Here is a 23,627-nt window from a genome sequence, read left to right on the forward strand (position 1 = left end):
ACCTTTTCCCATGCGGATACACACTTCTGATATCAGTTGCTCATCATTTGATGTTACCTGTTTTGTTTATCCTCTTATAGTCTTTTTTTTTTTTATTTGAAAGAAACAAAAGAGAGTAAACAGCCCAAGCAGTAAGGGGTTCATTTTGTTTCCTGAGTACTGTATTAATGCAGGTCACAGCTTTCACCTTTATGTTACAGTACAACAAAAGGTCTCGGACAATGGGGGTAATTCCAAGTTGATCGCAGCAGGATTTTTTTTAGCAATTGGGCAAAACCATGTGCACTGCAGGGGAGGCAGATATAACATGTGCAGAGAGAGTCAGATGTGGGTAGGTTATTTTGTTTCTGTGCAGGGTAAATACTGGCTGCTTTATTTTTACACTGCAAATTAGATTGCAGATTGAACACACCCCACCCAAATCTAACTCTCTCTGCACATGTTACATCTGCCTCCCCTGCAGTGCACATGGTTTTGCCCAATTGCTAACAAAAATCCTGCTGCGATCAACTTGGAATTACCCCCAATATTTGAGCCAATACGCTCCCAGGTTGTAAACATTAGTAAACAACATTTTTGTACGTGCTATAGGGCTAGATGCATCATCGCTTGGAAAGTGATAAAATGGAGAGTGAAAAAGTGACAGCCAATCAGCTCCTAACTACCATTTTTCAAACACAGTCTGTGACATGTCAGTTAGGAACTGATTGGCTGGTACTTTTTCACTCTCCATTTTATCAGTTTCCAAGCGATGATGCATCTAGCCCATACTGGCAGAATTTTGGAATGACACATACTGTTGTTGGTTATATTGCTCTAGGTGGTGTTTCACTAGCGCTTGAGGTAACCCCCTGGCAATGAGTAGTTTCTAGGGAGGTAACATGACACGCAATAGTTTGGCTTAAATTGCTTTGTTTTCCCATTAGGGTCAGGAATAATAGACCGGTGCAGTCTAGAGTGTTAGGCATCATTATGTAGATTCACCCCTCCAGATGCTCAGGCTTCTGGGAAATAGCATCTACACGTAACAGAGCTACTCTGTGTTTCTGGCGTGTAATAAGCACCTGCGCTAATGTACAATTATCCATCTTACCCCAGTTTATAAAGCATAGGTAGGGAAACTAAATGAGGAACATTCCTAATCTACGCATCTAGAGGAGGGTTGGGTTCGAAATGCCGGCGGTCAGAATACTGACCGTGGCATCCCGACAGGGGGAAGGTAAGTATACTTACCGTCCCCCAATGGCCCCCTAACCCTCCCTTCCCACAGCCTAAAACTAACCCTCCCCAGTGGTGATAGATAGATAGATAGATAGATAGATAGATAGATAGATAGATAGATAGATAGATAGATAGATAGATAGATGGGCGGATTGGCCATAGAGCTCACTGGGAGGTTTCCCAGTGGGCTGACGTGCATGTGGGGCCTGTTTTGTTTGTTGACATGTGAGGAGTGGTGCTGCCGCCATGGTTACACAGTACACCTCTGGTGCTGTCCATGTGAGGCCACTTCTACAAATTTTTCCAGGTTCACTTTCAGTTCCCAATCCGCCCCTGGATGGATGGATGGATGTATAGACAGACATACAGACAGACAGAGAGTGGAGATTAGACTAAGCACAAGGAAAAATGAGACATTTTCCTGTTGATGTTAGTCTATACTTAAGATCCAAATGAGCAGTTGATGATCTGGAATGGTTTTGCATTTGATGATTTAAGGACATCCAAGTGAGGCCACACCAAATGACTGGTTCCTACAGGGCCCCAGTGGTGCGGCTGGTAGGTGATTGCATGCACACAGTATAAGAAAGCACTATTCTGTAATATTAATTAGCCCATGAATGATTAACTTCCCATCTGATTCAGATAATCTTCTACCATTCGTAGTGTTTTCAGAGCCTTAAGTAGGCAGCAATTATCAATCAAATACAGCTACAGATGAACCTATCCTTACAGTCACCCTCTAAGTCTGGTCGGGCTTATACAAGGACAGTAAGCTTAGAATCCACTGCATTGCAGCTGCAAATACAATATGAAACACAACAAGCGCTCTGAAGTCATTAGAATTTTTATAAAATATATTTGTGAATTCTGATAGCAGCTTTTTTTTTTTTTACAAAAGGACATTTTCATTATAGTGTGAGCGGTCTATCAAGGTGTTGCTATTGTGACAAAATGGCTGACACAGCAGAGTCTGCATAGGGGTAAAAACTTCCACCACCATCAATGTCTTATCTCTTATCTCCTATGCTTTCCAGACCAATAGGATGCGAGAAGCTTGAGCTGGTCAACAGAATACATCACGGTGACAGCTATAGTCCAACAACAGAAGAGGCGGCACATACCCAGTTAGAAGGATTTCATTTTTATATATATAAGTAAATGCAACTTTTTTTTTTTTTTTTTTTTTGGTGGTTTTGTTATTTTTCTTAAAACGAATAAGTTACAAAACAGAAGTGCGTTTTTGTTTCTTAAGAAAAGGTAACATATCCCCTGAAATAAAATATACACATAACCGTTGGCTATAACCAAGTCCTTAAAATATGTAATTCGCGTCTATAATTTAATTTTTTTAAAAAAAATTTAAGTAAAGAAAAAAAAAAAATAACAAAAAGAAAGAAGAAGTGCCCGTCCTGGAGCATCTGATCTCGCCCGCATATAAAAGTCTAAGCCTGTGGGTGTCATCCAATGCCAGTTACACGGATAGGCCAAAAACACCACTTTCCACCTTGTAACAAAGTCTCTGGGCAACCTTTACTCGGTTCACCGGATGTTGGCGAAACGAACCGGCGCACATTCTATGTGTTCCGTCTAATGCTGTATGTAGGTCCCTGGATTCAGCTTCAACCAGCTCCACGCGCGCAGCCATCCGTGTCTCTCTGCGCATTTCCCAAAATGCTTTGCAATGCCCACTGCTGGACGTTGTGACCTTTATTTTGGCAAGTAAAAGCTGTGCTTAAGGTGCCACGCCAAGAAGGAGATAACACAGAAATAGGTATTATATGCTTTTGCTATATACGTAAAAGTAACACAAGTCCCGGTGGCAGTATATGTAGGAATTAAATACAAAAATAGCCTTGTTCAGTGGTTTGCTTCAAGTGTTCCGGCTGTGACTTCCTGAGGTTTTGGGAGAGGGACCAGAATGTATCAAGGCTGTGGTTAAGTCTTCACTCAAGGCCATTTCTTTGGAGTCGAGGAGGTGAAACTCTGCGCAGAACAGGAGAAGATGCAGGTACAGCGTGTTAAGGTGGGGGTGCAGTTCCAGGTGAACCACAGTCTTAAAGTGACAGGTGTAGACGTGTCCGAGAAGGTGGAAAAGCAGCCGGAAGGTCTTCTGGATAGCTGGTTTAAAGGCCTTTGGAAACTCTTTGCCTGACGAAAATAAGCAGAAAGAACCGAAAATTAAAATGGAAGCAATACATTTAGATCAAGAGCAGGCATCTGGCTAGCAGCAAAGGACTCTAGATATCAGGTCACTGTAAAACTCTCATTCATGTTAAAGGACAAAAAAACCTCTTATGGGCAGGAATAACAACGAGTGATATTCTTGTTATCGCTCGTTACTAATCTTAAATAGTGCTCCAACCAATCAGATATATTTGAAAAATGACTGTTAGTGGTTTGGGCACCATTTAAAATTAGTAACAAAATTATAACAATAATATCGTTTGTTAAATCTGTCCCATAGTACGCAGTGGATTGCAGTAATGAGAAATACGTTTTAGATTTGGATGAATCTCCTCCGCACACACTGCGCCTGATTCAGAGATGGATGGAAATTTCAATGCTATATGCAATGCAAGCAGCATTATATTTTCGTCCGATCTCCAGGGAGGACATGTAGGAGACGTCTTTGTAGAAGAGACGCATCCTGCATGCACCTGCGATCCCAGCACAGCGGCTGACGCTACAAGCTGGGATCCAACATCCCAGCTTACTCAGCTGACTGATGGAAGTGGGGGCTGCAATGCCAGGAAGTCTGCCTGATGACACGCAGACGCCTGGTTCTCCCCTCCCAGAAAACGGGGACGTCACCCCCCCGTTTCTGGGAACAGTGGCCAGGAATGCCATGGTACCACCCTCCAAATGCCTCTGCCTGTCAATTAGGCAAAGGTTTGGAATTGTGTGCAGTATCGCGGGATTCTAACATCAGAGATCTGCATTTATTGACGGATTAACGTCCATCTCTGCTTCAGGCCCACTGTTCGATGAGCCCTCACAGACATTCCTCAACCAGGCTGGCAGGCACTGATTTCCGAAGGGCATTCCCTTTTTTTTCCTCCCCACCACACATTTGTGTGACTATCTATGATCATTTTAGTAGTATCCATTCTCCAAATAAGACAAAACTCACAGCGCAGCAGGAAGTAGGCTCCTTAAAGCATTTTCCTTTTATCATATTCCCAAGAGTAGGCATGGAGCAGATTTTATGGCCTGAACTAGCTCCAGAAGTTACTTGAGTATCAGTGATGTTTTTGTTTTCTTTTTAAATTTCATTTTGGAATAATAATAGGAGCCCTGTGACAGGAATCGTTCTGGGGCCATCACTAACCGTGTGCCTAGAGTCGATTGAGGTGGCATGAGTCAGGCTAATGCGGGAAACGATAACACAATTGTTCCCCAAGCTAGTGTAAGCAGTACAGTACGAGGTCCCTGACAGTAAAAGACAATGGGAGTGAGATGTGCCGCAGGACAAGGGAATCTTGCCATGCCAGCCAGCTTGATGGGCAATTCCAGAGCGGCACATGGTGTCCATCCCTTACAATTGGGACCTCCCACCCCCCCTAATGACTACAGACTAGTAGCAGCTTTATTACACATTAGAATTTGACAGCAGATAAGAACCACTTGGCCAATCTAGTCTGCCTCTTTTTACCTCAAACCTTATTTGATCCTCATTTCTTTGTAAGGATATCCATATGTCTATCCCATGCATGTTTAAACTGCTCTACTGTCTTAGCCTCTACCACCTCTGCTGGGAGGCTATTCCACTTGTCAACTACCCTTTCTGTGAAGTCATTTTTCCTCAGATTTCTCCTGAACCTCCCCCCCCTCCAGTCTCAGTGCATGTCCTCGTGTCTTATTGCTTCTCTTCATTTGAAGAATGTTTCCCTCCTGGACTTTGTTAAAACCCTTGATATATTTGAAAGTTTCTATCATGTCTCCCCTTTCCCTTCTCTCCTCCAAACTATACATACTGAGATTTTTTAGTCTTTCTGGGTATGTTTTGTGATGTAGGCCATGCACCATTTTAGTTGCCCTTCTTTGTACTGTCTCTAATGTATCAATATCCTTTTGAAGATATGGCCTCCAGAATTGAACACAGTATTCCAGATGAGGCCGCACCAATGACCTATACAGTGGCATTATTACTTCTTCTTTCTGCTGCTGATTCCTCTCCCAGTGCAGCCAAGCATCTGACTAGCCTTCCTCATTGCTTTGTTACATTGCTTACCAGCCTTTAAGTCACCTGAAATAGTGACTCCTAGATCCCTTTCCTCCTCAGTAGTTTCCAGTACAGTGCCATTAATACTATAGTCTTTATGTTACCTGTAATAGTGACTCCTGCAGTAGATCCCTTTCCTCCTCAGTAGTTTCCAGTACAGTGCCATTAATACTATAGTCTTTATGTCACCTGAAATAGTGACTCCTAGATCCCTTTCCTCCTCAGTAGTTTCCAGTACAGTGCCATTAATACTAGTCTTTATGTCACCTGTAATAGTGACTCCTGCAGTAGATCCCTTTCCTCCTCAGTTTCCAGTACAGTGCCATTAATACTATAGTCTTTATGTCACCTGTGATAGTGACTCCTGCAGTAGATCCCTTTCCTCCTCAGTAGTTTCCAGTATAAGGCCATTAATACTATATTTAACCTTAAGATTTTTGAGACCCAAGTGCGTGATTTTGCTTTCTTTTTGGCATTAAAACTGTAATTGCCACAGTCTTGACCATTCCTCTAGTCTACCTAGATCATTTTATTATTTGCCATTTCAAAAAGAAAGATTATATTCAGGTTCTGCAGTAACAAATTCAACAAATTCAATGTACCCCGCCTCCTCAACAAGAGGAAAATTGTTTTATAGGCAGAGGGCCATTTTGCCCGAGGCTGTGTGAATATTACTCTTCTAATAACACTGCTCTATATTTGACTTGACATGAAGCAGAGTATTACGCAGAGGCCAGAAAAGCCCTGAAGGAAAGGAGAATCACTCACTGTGTTTAGTGGGAACCAGGTCCTCATCTGTCAGCAGTTTCTGAATGATACTGGCAGCATAGTCTGCATACTGCGGGGCAGAGCACTTCCTCTTACGCCCCTTCTCGTCCGTCCACTGGAGCTGTCTGGAGACACAAACATGGGAGAGATGAGTCTACGGACCAAGAAGCTGGTGGACAATTAACACACACCTTGCCACAGGCTAGTGTGTACAGGACAGTACAGGGTTAAGGATAATGATAGCACAACTTATGGGTCTATTTACTAAGCCTTGGATGGAGATGAAGTCGCTGGAGATAAAAGTACCAGCCAATCGGCTCTTAACTGTCATTTTTCAAACACACCCTGGGGCAGATGTATTAACCTGAAGAAGGCATAAGGAAGTGATAAACCAGTGATATGTGCAAGGTGATAATGGCACCAGCCAATCAGATCCAATATGTAAATTAACAGTTAGGATCTGATTGGCTGGTGCCTTTATCACCTTGCACATATCACTGGTTTATCACTTCCTTATGCCTTCTCCAGGTTAATACATCTGCCCCTCTGTAACATGGCAGATAGGAGCTCATTGGCTGGTACTTTATCTCCAGCCACTTTATCTCCATCCAAGGCTTAGTAAATAGACCCATTTGAAACCAGTAGCAGCTTTATCACAGAACATTCATGTACACCCGGGTACAAGGTGAACAATGTTCGCTCGCTCACGGGGAAAAGTAAACGCAATTAAAAAGTAAATTGTGTATTAAGTGAAGTTCTTTTAAACAAAATAACTACAGGAGCTTTTTACATTTTAAGCATCGATCAAAAGTGGATGACGGAAATTATTTTGCTCACCTCGCTGCATTCACTTTCACAGCGGCAGCTAAATATGTAACGATAAAATATCCCTTTTTTCATTTTTTATGGTTGACATCTTAGCTGCCACCGCACGCAGCGCCCCAATCAGCTGTGATTAGATGTGCCGTAGCAGGCCTAAGAGTCTGGTCAGCTGATAACTAGGGTGATGTATTGCCATACACAGGGGTGAAACATAATACACTGCGTAGGCACAGACAGGCAAGCACCTCACTTCACAACGCTACATAATGACAGAATCAAGTACAAAATACAAAGGGGGGAGGGCCCTGCCCGCAGGAGCCTACGCTCTGGGGGATGGGAGGACACAGAGGGGTGTGGTTCATCAAATCGACAATGTTTAGGTCGACCACTATAGGTCGACAGTCACTAGGTCGACATGGATGGAAGGTCGACAGGGTTTCTAGGTCGACATGTGCTAGGTCGACAGGTCTAAAGGTCGACATGAGGATTTTTGGTGTCGTTTTCTTCGTAGAGTGACCGGGATCCCATATTAGTGCACCGCGTCCGCTCGCCATGCTTCGGGCATGGTGCCTTCGCTCCGCTACCGCTTCGCTCGGCACACTTTACCGTTCCGATCGTAGTCCACGTGGATCGTTAAGTATGAAAAATTTTTAAAAAAGAAAAAAATAATGTGAAAAACTCATGTCGACCTTTAGACCTGTCGACCTAGCAACCCTGTCGACCTTCCATCCATGTCGACCTAGTGACTGTCGACCTATAGTGGTCGACCTAAACATTGTCGACCTAGACACTGTCGATCTTCAGACCGGATCCCGACACAAGGGGAGTACAGCTGGGCAGAGGTTGGAAGGTTAGGGAGAGGGATGAGTTTTAAAGGGCACTTTTAAAAGGATGACATGTGAGAGGAAAAGTCTGAATGGACATGGGAGGGCATTTCAGGGGTTATGAACAGCATGTAAGAAATACTGAAGACCAGAATGGAAGGTGGTGGTCAGGGAGGAGGAGAGGCGATATAGCAACATGACTGAGGTATGAGGCACCAAGTGATATATGCCTCCATGTTATCATTAGTTCCTGGTGAGTGAAGAAGATCATGCTTTGTCTCGATTAAGCACTCGTCTTTGTTTTTCCTTGTTGTTGTGTTAATGGTTTTCAGACAATAACACCATCTGCTTTGTGCATGGTAGACCACCCACCTTGCAACAAGAAATTAAACATTTATTCAGCTCATTTAACTGAGGTTTTAATATCTGCCATTAATGACAGGCTAAACTCAGCAGAGGGAGCGTATATGAGAGCACTACAATTCCTAGCGGAGCTGGCAGCAGGTGCATAGGGAGCTAATTATATGTCCCTTGGGCTGGCGTCAGCTGTTTCTGTGTTATACCGTTACATGGCAACTTAGGATCAACAAGGCCGAGTTTGCATGAAACACTGGACTTCCCAAATCCGAACCTTTAGGGGATCAAGTGCGATGGATGTTTTGCTATAAACTCTGGTGACGGGAAGCCTTCTTCTTGCCCAGATCTATATTTACAGGCACTTCCTGCCAGTGACATCTAAAAACGGACAAAAATATACCCCAATGCAAAAATATTGGGTCAGCGGCAGATCGTTCCCTTCATTTTTTCCTGGGAATACAGATGACATTGCTTTGTAGTTTCACGGAGAGAGTTATTTAATAGTGAAATAAGTCCTAGTAAATACATTTCCTATCCAAAGAAAGTCCATCAGGGAGTGCGCGTCCTTGCTGGACGTTATCCACAATTGGGCCGCTACGATCTAATGGAGTACTGGCCCCAAAAATTTGAGACCAAATTTTTTTTATTTTTTTACGTCACCTGCTCTTTTGCGCAATTATCAACCATTTTAAAACGGCAAAATAAAATACAACATCTAAAGGGCAACTGCTCCAGGGCCCTCATTCCGAGTTGTTCGCTCGCTAGCTGCTTTTAGCAGCCGTGCAAACGCTAAGCCGCCGCCCTCTGGGAGTGTATCTTGGCTTAGCAGAAGTGCGAACGAAAGGATCGCAGAGCGGCTACCAAAAAAAATTGTGCAGTTTCTGAGCAGCTCGAGACTTACTCCTAGCTACCGATCACTTCAGACTGTTTAGTTCCTGTTTCGACGTCACGAACACGCCCTGCATTCGGCCAGCCACGCCTGCGTTTTTACCCACACTCCCCGAAAACGGTCAGTTACCACCCAGAAACACCCACTTCCTGTCAATCACTCTGCGGCCAGCAGTGCGATTGAAAAGCGTCACTAGACCTTGTGTGAAACTGCATTGGCTTTTGTGAAAGTACGTCGCACGTGCGCATTGAGCCGCATGCGCAGAAGTGCCGGTTTTTAGCCTGATCGCTGCGCTGGTACAACGACAGCTAGCGATCAACTCGGAATGACCCCCCCCCCAAGTCAGGCGCATGCAAACACATCTACTGAGCCTATAGCTTATGGATCTACTCCTTCTTCCATTATCATGGACACTTCACCTTTGTCTTTTATTTACAAATCGCATACTCTGTTTTGTTCTCTTGCCTTAGACTGAATTCCATTAGTGGGCCTGTCCCCTTTACAAGACTTCCTGCTACTATCTTTGACGTCAAGCCAAACCTAACGCTTCATAAGCAGGAAGAGAATAAAAAACAAAGATAACTTATGGGGTGTGGAGTAAAAGATCGACAGTATAAAGAGAGTCAATAGATCGACAGTCAAAATGTCAAAAGGACCAGAAGGTCAACGTGCAAATGGTCGACACATTTTTATTTATTTAACCCTAACCCTGGTGCCTAACCCTAACCACTCACTTCCGCAGCCTAATCTTAACCCTCCTTTCTGGCAGCCTTACCCTAAAAATCATGAAAAACGATGCGTCAACAGTGCAGTTGACAATTTAATCATTGACCATATCGAACCATCGGGTGGTACGTAGGTTGCCGGCTGTTGGGATCCCGCCGCACAGTATACCGGTGCCGGAATCCCGACACCCGGCATACCGACACCTTTTCTCCCTCTTGGGTGTCCAGGACTCCCGCAGGCCCGCAGTGTGGCGAGCGTAGCGAGCCCGCAAGGGGCTCATTTGCGCTTGCCCAGCTGTCGGTATGCCGGCGGTAGTGATTCTGGAGCCGGTATGCTGGCCACCGGGTTGCCCAGCCGCCGGCATACCATACTACACCTGAAATATCTGGCGTCTATCTTCCATCCGGATACTGGATTCTATTTTGGTATCCGGTCTCTAGGTCGACCACAGGTTGACAGTCATTAGATCGACATGGCCACTATGTCGACATGGAAAAAGGTTGTTTTGTTTTTTTATTTCATTTTTTTTATTTTTTTTCATACTTTACGATCCACGTGGACTACGACTGGGAATAGTAACCTGGCGAGCCATGCGAGGGGACACAGTGCACTAATTGGGGTTCCCGGTCACTTTACGAAGAAAACAACACCAAACAAAATAAAAAAAACTCATGTCGACCCTTTTCCATGTCAACCTTGTTCATGTCGACCTAATGACCGTGTCGACCTAGTCACTGTCGACCAATAGCGGTCGACCTAAGTGTGGCCGACCCTATGATCCACACCCTTCTATTTTTTGGTTCCACCAAATCGCAAAGGCTGATTAAATTAACATGTGATTTATTGGCTTCCAATAACTTATAAATGTATAATCGTAACTATTGCCAAATTGTTAAAACTATCATCTACTTTATTACAACAAATAATATTTTGTCCTTTTCGGTCTTCGTTAAATATCTCAAAATTAAAAAAGAAATAAATTTTGAAGTGTAATAAAAGCTCCTATCTCACTGCACATGCGGCGTCTGAAATTAGAGTAGAGAATGGGAGAGACGCAGGCGGCCAGTTACAGTATACTGGGGGTATGGCAACTTATGCCAAACCCTCATCACTCTCAGCTTCCTTTTCAAATAAAAAAATAAAATAAAATCAATGCTCAAACTAAAAAAAAATGTAAAAATGTTTTATTTTACTTTATTTTTTTTTATTTTTTTTCCTTTAATGACAAACGTGTGGAAGATGCCTGGTGTTGCAATCTTTTTACAAAGTCTATGTTGACTCAATAAACAATCCACATATGATTTAGTTAAATTTAGCAAAGAAATTTTATGATCCACCCTCCACCAAACTAGGCTCCGCGCCAAGTGGTGAAAGGATTGTTATCCATTAAGGTGCAGCCCACATTCCGTACGTACGATGGCAACGCAGGCACACGTGTACTTGTGCTTTGTACTTTCTGCAGGACATTACTTCCACAGGGGAGGGGGGGGGGGGGGGGGGTGTTCTTCTGAAAACAGGCGCCGCTTACTAAAATCAGCAGGAAATCAATAATCGGCTAAACTAAGGGTCACTCCACACAGTGAGCCAAATATGAAAATACACAATCAATGCTCAAACTAAAAAAAAATGTAAAAATGTTTTATTTTACTTTATTTTTTTTAATTTTTTTTCCTTTAATGACAAACGTGTGCAAGATGCCTGGTGTTGCAATCTTTTTACAAAGTCTATGTTGACTCAATAAACAATCCACATATGATTTAGTTAAATTTAGCAAAGAAATTTTATGATCCACCCTCCACCAAACTAGGCTCCGCGCCAAGTGGTGAAAGGATTGTTATCCATTAAGGTGCAGCCCACATTCCGTACGTACGATGGCAACGCAGGCACACGTGTACTTGTGCTTTGTACTTTCTGCAGAACATTACTTCCACAGGGGAGGGGGGGGGGGGGGGGGGGGGTGTTCTTCTGAAAACAGGCGCCGCTTACTAAAATCAGCAGGAAATCAATAATCGGCTAAACTAAGGGTCACTCCACACAGTGAGCCAAATATGAAAATACACATCAGGTAGACCAGGTACTGTCCAGCCGGAGTAATATAGGTATGCACAACAAGAACCTGCTGTAAGCCATAGTAACCTATTATAATCCAAAATGTACTAGAAAAATGGCATTTACAATCTGATTGCGTTACCTGGGCACCAGCTATCAGAAATCCATCATGGTTCTTATTTAAAATGAAAAGTGTGTGTGTGTGTCCAGAATGACGCTAACCCACAGGGAAACCACGCAAGAGGATAAAGCAGACTGCTGCACCCCTGCACAACTTCCTTCTCTATGACCACTCTCCATAGTAGTGTAGCAATGTACAACGTGCTCCGCTGTGCATGTGGCTGCCCAGCAGAGCACATTGTGCATTGCTCCACTACTACCAGACTGTGGCAGAGGGCTCTGTACTCCTGTAACTACTGTACAAGGGCGTATCTGCAAGCCTAGCAGGTTCCCACGGGATCTCAATCAGAAAGCATAGTGCAAACCAAGCAATTCTTAGGCTAAATTCCCATTACAGCGCACTACCGAGACGGATATTGGATACTCTGCTAAGCATCCTCACTGCCTATACGCTGATGTACAGAATATATCCTCTCTGACAGAGGCCAAGGGTACTGCTGCCCTTCATATATAATGTGCCTATACCGTCAATAGCATCTGCCACCCCACAGGGGCCCCTGCTACTGAGCCCGCCCAGGGGCCAGAGCATGCCCATTTATAGTAAGAACAGCTTAGGGGCCCTGTTAGGGTCCCCTCACTGCTGGGCCCCAAAACGGTCCCACCAGCTGCCAGTGATAACTCTGCCACTGCATGCAGCGCCTTTGGAAAGCGTAAGGCCCGGGGCCTGTCCCACTGTAAGACGTCAATGCTAAGCAGATGAGATGAGCCACATTATACATAGATGACCCGTCACTTTCCTTCCTGCAAGATACACAGACATTCCCTGACTGCGGGATACTCACGTTGACCAGGCCTTCATGGTGGGACAAGTTGATATGGTGCAGAACTCTGAGATGGATCCGTACATGAGGCTGACATGGTTGTAGAAGGCTGATGCTGGAAAACAAGAGGTAGAAGAACAAGTGTGTAAATAGAGGTAGCCTGGCGTTTATATCTTTATGGTCAGAGCAGAAGATTGTTGCTTATGTCTTCTGCACTGCTGCAGCCACCCTAATGCTTTGCATTTAATGTGCCAGTCGATGCCACACACCTCCCTTACTTAGCAAGTTAGCTTTTTCAGTTACTTGACTTCTATCTATAAACACCAACAAAATGAGTAGTTTTTATTAAAGTTCTACATCTCCCCCCCCCCCCCCCCACCCCTTCCCCACTCATCATCCAAACGCAGTGGCTGGGGGGTTCTAGATCAGGGCCAGATTCCTAGGAAACACACTGCACTTACTTAGAAGTGCGGAGGAAACTTAGCACCGTACAGAGGGTTAACGTGGCACCACCGCCAGGCGCCAACTATTTTTATACATGGATGGTTCATAGGGGCTATAGCTCTATATTATGTCTAACCCTTGTGATACACAAGTGGCAGTGAAAACAGACTATGAAAGAGGGAGTTGTGAGGACAGAGTTTGTGGTCGGGGATCTGGATGAGAAAAGGGAAATCGGATCCAGCAATCCTTCTGTCTGTAAAAAAAAAAAAAACCTCAGCATCAAAATGAGCAACAGATGCTGCATTGGGCTGTGCAATAACGCCCATATTATATACGAGTGCCTAGCAAACAGAGATGGCTGGTCACCCAGCGGAGGCTAATCGTCACCTCCTTATACTTACTGTAGATAATTAGCATATAGTACACAAATGTGAATTTCCCACTACGCACTGTTTGTCTGTGACCCATCCTATGCAGGTGCTACCTCCCAAACAGTAAGTTACCTTTCCCAAGCCATGCAGCACACGGCCTTGTTACACCACAAGACTGACGTGGCTGTGGTCAGACGTTTAATACACAAGTTACTAACTGTACTACATCAATAGCCACCATCCATATTGAACCCGCGGGTCCCACGATGTGCCTTATACTGAAAGGATCTAACGTAAATACAAATAAATTCTTACTATAATACGGGTTTTTCACTAATAAAAGTCAAGATGGTGAACCAATCATCCTTGAGCCCTCTAGAGGAGGGGTGGGCAACAAGCGGCCCTCCAGATGCTGTTGAACTACACATCCCAGCATGCCCTGCCACCGTTTTAGCATGCTCCGATAGTAAATAAAAACAAAAGGATTAATGAGGCTTGATCAAAACGAGTCAATATACACGTGCAATTTGTTATGGAAACAATTCCAATAAGATCTCACTGTTAAATGAATTTTTAGGATATATAAGCGTAATGTTGATGGTATCCGGACTCCAGGTCGACAGCAAAAAGGTCGACACACCTTAGGTCGACGCCAACTGGACGACACACCTTAGGTCGCCATGGACAAAAGGTCGCCATGGACAAAAGGTCGACAGGAACAAGGTCGACATGGAAAAAGGTTGACATGAGTTTTTCACAATGTTTTTTTGGAACCTTTTCATACTTAACGATCCACGTGGACTACGATTGGAACGGTAATCTGTGCCGAGCGAAGCGAAGGCACCATGCCCGAAGCATGGCGAGCGAAGCGAGCCATGCGAGGGGACGCGGTGCACTAATTGGGGTTCCCCGTCACTCTACGAAGAAAACGACACCAAAAAAACATAAAAAACGCATGTCGACCTTTTTCCATGTCGACCTTTTTCCATGTCGACCTTTTTCCATGTCGACCTTGTTCCTGTCGACCTTTTGTCCATGTCAACCTAAGGTGTGTCGACCAATTGGCGTCAACCTAAGGTGTGTCGACCTTTTTGTTGTCGACCTGGAGTCCCAGACCCAATGTTGATACTGCTATCTGTCCAGATTGCGGTGATGAAATGATGCAATGCTGGACGGTTGTAACGGACATAGGCGAGGTCAGAGAACCAGTGATCTAACGGCTCAGAATGAGCAATAGCAGGAGTCTACAGCCTTGTCGTTGTTGGAAGTGGGCACTAAAATACTAGAATCTATGGATGTTTAGTCACTGAGGTCTCGTGAGGGTAAATGAATCCATTCCAGCCACAAATCCAACTCATATGGTAGGAGCTGCACTGGCTACCACAGCCATTTACAGTATATAAGACGTGTATGGAAGCACGCGTCCCACCCATCATTTACATCCAATGCCTAGTGTTGGGAGGTCCAGCGTTCTTCATGACTGACACAATTCAGCACCAGTTCCAGAAGAAGCTGGGAAACTGCGCAGGAATGCACTCTTAGCGGTTACAGAAGTCTCTGACGAAGCCAAACCAGAGATTTGTAGTAAATGATCAGTGCAACACTGTAGCATAAGCCATTCCTAAATGCTGTCAGCTTTCACGCGGAGGCAATCTGTGGAACTACAAATTCCATCGTGACCTAGGAGATAGATTTTTTTAGCTCTGTCTAGCGGCAGAGTGGCTGGACGGATTCGGTAGCCATTTAGGGTTTAGTTTAGAGTTGAATGCACCCCTGGTTCTTCACCGGGAGCTGCCACTAGGTGGTATGGCCTTCATTGCCAGAAGCCCACCAACTGTCTCCCCATAATGTCACTAGCTCGGAGGGTAGGTGGAAACGTGTGGTACAGAATTGCAAGGCAGAGAATTTTCAGGGTTACCGGTACACAAATGGTTACTCAAGCAACAAAATGGAGTCTGGTACGCAGTAGACACAATCTAAGGTCGCTGAAGCTAGAAACTTGTGCTCAATGAGGGGTTCCAATAGGCAGATTAAATCAAATTCCGCAGCAAAGTCAGTCAGCAATTAGGTTACCATTGCCTTAAGTTCTAAGAAATACTGTGCGCCTGCTCCTAGAGCGCACACCAGTGGTAGAACCTTCAACCACTTGTACCAAGGCCTTCAGAGAAGGAGAGAGCCAGAGGGGAGTCACCATGTTGGGAAACAGGGACGGAGCAGCCAGCCAGGGCTGAGCGGCTGGAAACCCACTGTATAGGTAAGCGCAATATAATGGAATCCGACAAGCTCCACCGCAGCTGACAAGCCATTGAGGCGGAAGCTTGCAAAAAGGCAGAGGCTAACAAGACAGGCTGGGTCTTGTAGTTCCACAGCAGCTCTACAACCACCTGTTAGTCAGACCTTAGAGATTTTATTTTTACATTTTTCTGTGATCAGTAGGCGGGAGAAATGTGACAGCTCAAACCTACGGGTTACAACAACACACACACTCCCTGACATTCTACTCAGCCACTTGGTATGTGACAATTATGTAGAGTACAGTACTCATCCACATACCACAATGAGAAAAACACACACATGCTTCACACTGGACGATAAGCAGGACCGAGTGTTCCCAAGCGCACCAGCCACCCGTCTGACATGTACCATCTCCCTGTTACAGGGGACAAAATAACAAATAACCCATTTCAAAAGCAATTAATAATCACTCACCCTTTGTTTTTAAATTGCGTTGCTTTAAAAGATTTTTGTTTTGCAATCTTACACACCGCACAATACACAAAAATACAGACAACAGACACAAATCAAACAATGGCGTCACAGCAGCCTAATCAGAATAGTGAAACGTAGCCAAATAATGGAGGGAAGCGGAGTAAGCGAACAGTACTTCTAAATACATGGCAGGGGGTAATCGACATGATGGCAGACACACGCCACCCAGATCACCAGGCACAAAAACATAGGTAGCATAATCATATGGGTCATATACTCATAAATATGAGGAAGGAACGCCCCTACTGTGTATCCGGTCTTTAGGTGGGCACATATTAGGTCGGCACGTGAAAAGGTCGGCACAAGTTTTTCACAAGTTTTTTTGGGGGAACTTTTTCATACTTTACTGGGAATAGTAACATGTGCCGAGCCGAGCGGCAGCGGAGCGAGACACCTTGCCCGAAGCATTGTGAACGAAGCGAGCCATGCGAGGGGACACGGTGCACTAATTACCAATTACGAAGAAAACTTCACCCCCCAAAAATGTAACAACTCATGTCGACCTTTTTCCAAGTCATCCTTATCCATGTTGACCTAATGACCGCGTCGACTTAGTCACCGTCGACCAATAGTGGTCGACCTAATGACTGTCGACCTAGCTACTGTCAACCCAAAGAACCACATCCATGTATCCACCTCACACGTCCTACAGGGACACTAATCAAAAGCACCTAAGCAGAAACACAGGGGCCCGAAGGCGCCATCCAAGCCCATGATCACTTGCCTTTAGTGACCATTCCTCTAGATGGCTGACTATACGCAGGTTCCGGGTCGCGCACACTCTATAATAACAACCTATTAAATATTAAGTGCCCAGGCAAGGATGCACACATTTTAATTTGATGCTACCGAGAGACATATGATTTCTAGGTTATCACAGAAACAGCAGTGTGACCCGGCCTCTACGCACTGTGACCCGGCTTCTATGCACTGTGTGTGCCATGTTTTTCAATAAAGTTACATTTCACTGAATGCACTAAGAAAACACACAATTCCCCTTTTAAGCCTCACAGTATGGAGCCTTATGGGTATATTCCATTCCTGTCAGAAACTGCCGACCGGAAGTGGTTCCGACCTATTCAATGCTGGCATATTTTTTCCGACAAGTCGGGAATTCCAGACTTGTCTGAAAGCACACGGATTGGCAGTTTCAGCCGCCGATCCACGTGTGTTGACGGAAACACCGCTAAATCCGACATGTTTTAGCCCTGTTTCCGACAATGTCAATCAGACTTTAAAAAAAGTCGGGATGACATGTCGGGAACGGCCAAATCCGACCGCTCATTGAATACTCACATGTCGGATCCTTTCTGTCGGAAAGGATCCGACATGAATTGAATATACCCCTTAGATGGCATGGAACCAGTACAGGATAGGCAGGCAAGGGAAAGCACTGCAATAAACACAATTGCAGTTGCACAGATCGCTTAAATGGGATAAATTAACAACAATATGGGGCATATCCAACTAGCCACAGGGCTTACCGTGGGAAGATAGCCTCAGGTTTAACGCCTGGAGCTATTCAATTTTAAACCTATCTCCTCCCACTGTGAGCCCACGGCTAATGCATGTTAACTCGTGTCCAGAGCTATGGGTCAACGCGCTCACAAAGGTCACAGTCACAGTAAAGGGCAAAAAGCCCTATGTACCGCTGACCATTCTGAGGTGCCCATACACTAGACGACCTGTAAATGATGATTTCTCGTTAACTATTTCCCTCGAACTCCCCCAGCAGTCCTGGACAAACGATATAGTACAATACATCTTAAGATCTGGGAGTGGCTACATCCAGGAGCATGATGTTGTTGACAATAACTTCAGATCTTCCCTGCAGCAGGGTAGATCAGAAGCTCCGACCAACAACCAGCGGGACCGCTCATCGTGATAGTTATCGTTCATAGACACTTAACGATCTGCACTATTATGAACGATTTGTAGTTCCGATCTGTCGAAAACAGCCAAGTAGCTCATAATATCGTCTAGTAGTGTATGAGCACCTTTACCGTGGGCTGCAAGTAAGTAGCCCTGGGCCACGCTAATTGAATATGTCCCTATGTACTGATCCTGGTTCCCTACATTTTCACCCCCAGGTAGTTATGCAGTGAGAACCCGTTTCCATATAGAGATGCCTGCACTTAACTGTGCAATGTCAGCAGCACTTTCATTGGTCAGATATCACATCTCCCGTTGAAACCCATCCTGCGTATAACCTGGAGTTAGGCACGGACAGTCACGGCACAGAAAACACGTATGAAAGTCCAGCAAGCCAGAACCTACTGCTGAGTACTTTGCGCAAAGCACAATTCTTACGCTACACAAAGCTAAATATGCAATGCTCAATAAAACTACGCATACTTATAATAAAAATGAAGTCAAAATAACTAGAGAAATATATTAGAAATAAGTGTTTCTGGACTTTAAAAATCAGACTTGCAGCCACTGTTGCAGAGCTGCACAAAAAAAAAAATGGATATCATTATGTCTGGGTGGGGATTACGCTAAACCCAGACGTTTTTCCTCCACGTGGTGAACAGAAAGATTAGCACAATTATGGGATCATTCAAGATCTTCAAAGCAGAAACTGAGATTCCGTTACCGCAAAGACAAAAGCCTCCTTCCGAGATCTAGAGTTCCCCCATGGAGACATCTAGTAACAACGTGTAAAGCCGCACAATAACAAGCTGCCCTCTCCTTTGTCTGACTGGTAGGATATGGTTACCAGACTTCCCCTACCAGGAGAACACACTAGAGGGCTGGAATGTAAAGATTGGTCTAAGACGCTAAAGAAGAATACTGAGCGACTACGGCAAACGCAGCAGCTGCCAGGCCGCTGTATGAATTAGCTCTTGTGGTACTCACCATTGCTGGCCAGCCACTCCTCCACATTCAGTCCTTTCGGTAACGCTATTAGCATCAAGATATCGGCCTCCAGTATCCGGGCGGCGGTGTATCGCGGCTCCAAGTACAACTTCTCACTGTCTGCCGCTGCAGCCTTCTTTTTTATTCTATTGCTGTTGAAATGGAGGAAACGGGAGTTTGGTTGGTTTAAAGTTACACAGACCAAGTTATCAATCATATAAAAGGAAAGGATTCTAAGCAGACCGGGTACCGTGGAGTAGAGCAACTAAAGTTTCTAAAACAGGCAAGCCTTGGTGTTGCCCACAGCAACCAGATTCTACCCATACTGCATTCTAGTAAATGACTGGCAGAACATGATCGCTTGTCTGATTTAGAAGCATTAGTAAATCTAGGCCCGATATCCGTTAAGACATCACAGCATGCGGCCAGCTTCAGGATAACTAGGCTCAGGCGTGTGCACACATCCAGAACAATCCCATACAATTTGTGCCTGCTCGTCATAAGGTTATCAGCTGCTTGTACACAGGTAGCCATCATCTACTTGCTAGATAATGATCCAGTTAGGTTCACTTAGATCATAGGTTCTCAAGCTCAGTCCTCAGCACCTCAAACAGTTCATATGTTCCCGGTCTCCTACCAGAATCACAAGTGACGTAATTAGCTCCACCTGTGGATCTTTTAAAAAGTGTCATTGAGTAATGTCTACACCTGTGCTCCTGCTGGGTGACCTGGGAAATAGGACTTGTTGGGGTCCTGAGGACAGATTTTGAGGACCACTGATCAATACCCCTTTCACCCCACGTTTTGACCCGGGTTAACCAAAGTCGCGACCCGGTGTGAAATGGTCCCTGAAAAAAAAAATCTGCATCAAGTGACCTGGGAATCCAACTCTGGTAATGAACTGGGTTGGATACTGGAACGACCCGGTTTATAGGGCAGTGTGAACGGGTAACCCGGGTCCCATTGACACTGTAAATAAAGATGGCTCATCAGGCTTGGAAATGATGTCATCTCCAAGCACCGGCAGAGGAGTAGTCCTAGGAATAACCCTGGTCCAGACTGTGGTGTAAACAGGTTTCAAGCAGCTGTGACACGGCTTGATACCAGTAATCAGTGACCCAGGATTGGTTTGGAACAGGTATTAGATTATCAGTCAGAGGGGCTGCTTTTAGGCAACACACAGTGCCCCATTGCTTTGGTTGGAATGTGGCAGGGTAAGTGGCCGGCACACGGGTGACACAACAAATAAGACTGCTTAGAAGATTAAATTGTTGGTAGGCGGGAGACCCCTCTTTGGCTCCATAGCTTCATTGAAATCTCAGCATTAGGATTTGGGTAGGTTTACCATACAATCCCTTTAAAAGGGGACAGTAATGAATTACACAGGTTCTGTGGCTGTCTGACGTAAAGCCTGAATTTCACCTGGTTTTATTCAGCCACAGAACCTGTGTACTCCACGAGCGCAACAGTTTGAAGGGATGGTATGGTAAACCTAGATTTGCAAGAAACAGCAAATCTTTAGTATGATTTCTTTCCCCCGTCTGGATGACATTTCAACATGTCTTATGTAAAGACACTGATCAGAAACACCTCCGCATCTGGCCAAATACAGGATAAAAGCATCTTGTTGATGCACGCCGGGCAGCACAAAGGAGTAATGTAGAGTAAAAGTGAACATTAAATTCATCAATGCAACATCCGCCCTAAATCACTTGAACAAACACAGCGTGGAAGTTACCTGCCTATTATCCTATTTGATGAATGTTTTAGGACAACACGGGAAAATTACAGGTTACAGGCTCCGATTAGGTACTAGCAATTCAACACTTATCCCAGCATCACCCTAACCCCCCACACCCCCCCAGCTTCACTACTTAGTATTCTACTTCTCCTTTTCTTCCTTTAATTATTTCCAAATCTCCAATTAAGCTTTGGGTGGATCTTCTTGGATGCTTTCCTAATAAACACAGTTTATAAAGTGGTTTACATTTGAACTCTGTGCCCTGTAATCACAATTATTCCTTAAACAGCTGTCGCCTACACTCCCAAATATCCAGGAGACTCCCAATTTAAGGCGAGGCCATTCAGACTATCAAGACTCGCAATGGCGTTCACCTACTCTCGTGGTGGGAGCCAATATGCCCTGATGACCCAATGAATCTCATGCTATCCTCTGCCCACATTACAGCGTCAAAGTTGCACCCACCTCTTCTGTCCATACCTCCCCCCTTCACAACTCTCAGAGGGTACGTATGGAAAGACGACGCGCATGTGTCAGACTACTACTGACTTTCAATCAACGGTCTCGGGGGGGGGGGAATCCAACAAAATAAATTGTGGATTTCAGATATGCCTGAGATCCTCGTTTGTTATTAGATAAACAATTAATTGAGTTGTGAGTTGTCCACACTCAGTGACGGTGGTCTTAATCCACATTCAGCTTCTCAATTCATCCGGGATTAATGCACCACCTTAGCGATGTCACTATTTGTAAGTGATCTGACAGGCTGCAATCTCGTAACTATATTGATAGCGCACATAGGGGATGCGGTTAATTTCAGTTTCGGTCAGAAGCCAGACGCCGGAATCCCAACAGCCAGCGAAATGCAGTCGGTCGAAATACCGACCAAAGCACCCAGTTTCACGCCACCACCCGAGGGGGGAATATAACCGTGTGGTGAACAAGGCTCACCACCCGGCCCAAAGCGTGGCAAGGGCAGCAAGCCCACGAAGTAACTTGCAGCGCTCACCACCGGAATTCCAGCGCCAGTCTCCTGACCGCCAGTATTACATACCGGAGCTCCACATAGAATGGTTGACTATTTAACTAATATACTGTGTTTATTCTACACTAAAATACACAATACTAAACAACTTAAACTCTCCGATAAATTGCTGTCTGTTATTGCAGCTTCAAAGCCTAATTATATGTACCACAATGATCCTATATACAAACGTTCACTACTTCTGTGCCTCTCCCCCACACATCACCGTACAGTGACATCACTTCCCATCTTACACTGTGGTATGGAAACCGTTCGTATATATACCCATCCTGTTATATAAATATTAGCAATAAGTATCTGCAGTCTGCGTATAGCTACAAATCCGTGACACACACAAAATATACACAAGTCTAGTGTTACTGTGCACAATGGCTTTTAATGTAGGAAGCATGCATGGATAAAATGCTGAAAATACAACTTACGGTAATCTACCAGCTATTTCGGTATCCGGACTCTGGGTCTACACCCATTGGTCGAATAGGTCGACACTACCATTAGGTTGACATGCAAAAAGGTCGACAGGCGGGGTGTTTTTTTTTTAAAATAATTTTGAACTTTTTCATACTTTACGATCCACGTGGACTACAATTGGGAACGGTGACCTGTGCCGAGCGCAGCGGACCGAGGCACCTTGCCCAAAACACGGTGCACTAATTGGAGTTCCCGGTCACTTTACGAAGAAAACAACACCAAAAAAACATGAAAAACTCATGTCGACCCTTTTTCATGTCGGCCTATTTCTAGTCTCGACCTATTCACTGTCGACCAATAGGTGTCGACCTAGACACTGTCGATCCTGAGACCCATACCCACTATTTCATGGGTAATGTGGTCCTTGGATTTGACCTGCAGGGTCAGGTCCAGGAATCTGGTCAGCATGTCCGTAGAATCATTAATGCAGTTTGGTTAATGTGGGTGGGATGTATCAAGCCTTGGAGAGAGATAAACAGCAGGAGTTGCCCAAAGCAACCAATCAGCTTATAACTGTCTCTTTAAAGCCTGAGCTAGATAAATGCCAGCTAATTGGTTGCTTTGGGCTACTTCTCCACTTTCTCTCTCTCCAAAGCTTGATACATCTCCCCCGTGTGGATGGCTGCATGTGTGACCCACTGTTCTTCACCGAAAGCACAGGTCTTATTATTTTCTATAACTTACAAGACATTTGTATTACTCGCACAAGTTAAGTACGCTAAAGGGTGATCTTCTGACGTAGTGTAAAAATTGTCCTGAAAGCCACAGGGCCCAATTATCTTTTATTAGTCCCAGAGGCGTAAACACAGGAGACAATAGAAAGCAGTCGCCTCTGGGCTCCAGCCCCGAAGGGGGAACACTGACCTCCTCCACTGCTCCCGGTTCTCCTTTATGTGCCCCAGGGCTGGAATAAGTAAGGAGCAGGTGCCGCACACACACCTGCCTCTCGCTGTCTGGGTGCCGCTGTGACAGTAGAAGTGAATGTGGAGGGGGGAGGGAGGGGGGGGGTAAATGTGATCTACAAGAGGCAGGTCCCCTTCTACAGCAGCTGGCACCTATGAGGAGAGACTTCCTCTTGAGTGCACGCTCCCCCATCCTAACATCC

The 23,627-nt window shown here is 44.9% G+C and overlaps 1 protein-coding gene across 1 annotated transcript in view; it reads right to left on the reverse strand.

Moving 5' to 3' along the window:
• Nucleotides 1-2,052: 2,052 nt before the first annotated feature.
• Nucleotides 2,053-23,627, reverse strand: part of LOC134965979 (MOB kinase activator 2-like) — a 35,731-nt gene continuing 14,156 nt past the window's right edge. The window contains exons 3-6 of the mRNA XM_063942422.1: nucleotides 19,266-19,417; nucleotides 12,844-12,937; nucleotides 6,215-6,339; nucleotides 2,053-3,372 (exon numbers count right to left, since the gene is read on the reverse strand). Coding sequence (XP_063798492.1) covers nucleotides 3,095-3,372; nucleotides 6,215-6,339; nucleotides 12,844-12,937; nucleotides 19,266-19,417 — 649 coding nt within the window. The 3' untranslated portion in view covers nucleotides 2,053-3,094. The remainder of the gene's footprint in view (nucleotides 3,373-6,214; nucleotides 6,340-12,843; nucleotides 12,938-19,265; nucleotides 19,418-23,627) is intronic.

Source organism: Pseudophryne corroboree, chromosome 10 (genome assembly GCF_028390025.1).
Source record: "Pseudophryne corroboree isolate aPseCor3 chromosome 10, aPseCor3.hap2, whole genome shotgun sequence".
NCBI classification, from domain to species: domain Eukaryota; kingdom Metazoa; phylum Chordata; class Amphibia; order Anura; family Myobatrachidae; genus Pseudophryne; species Pseudophryne corroboree.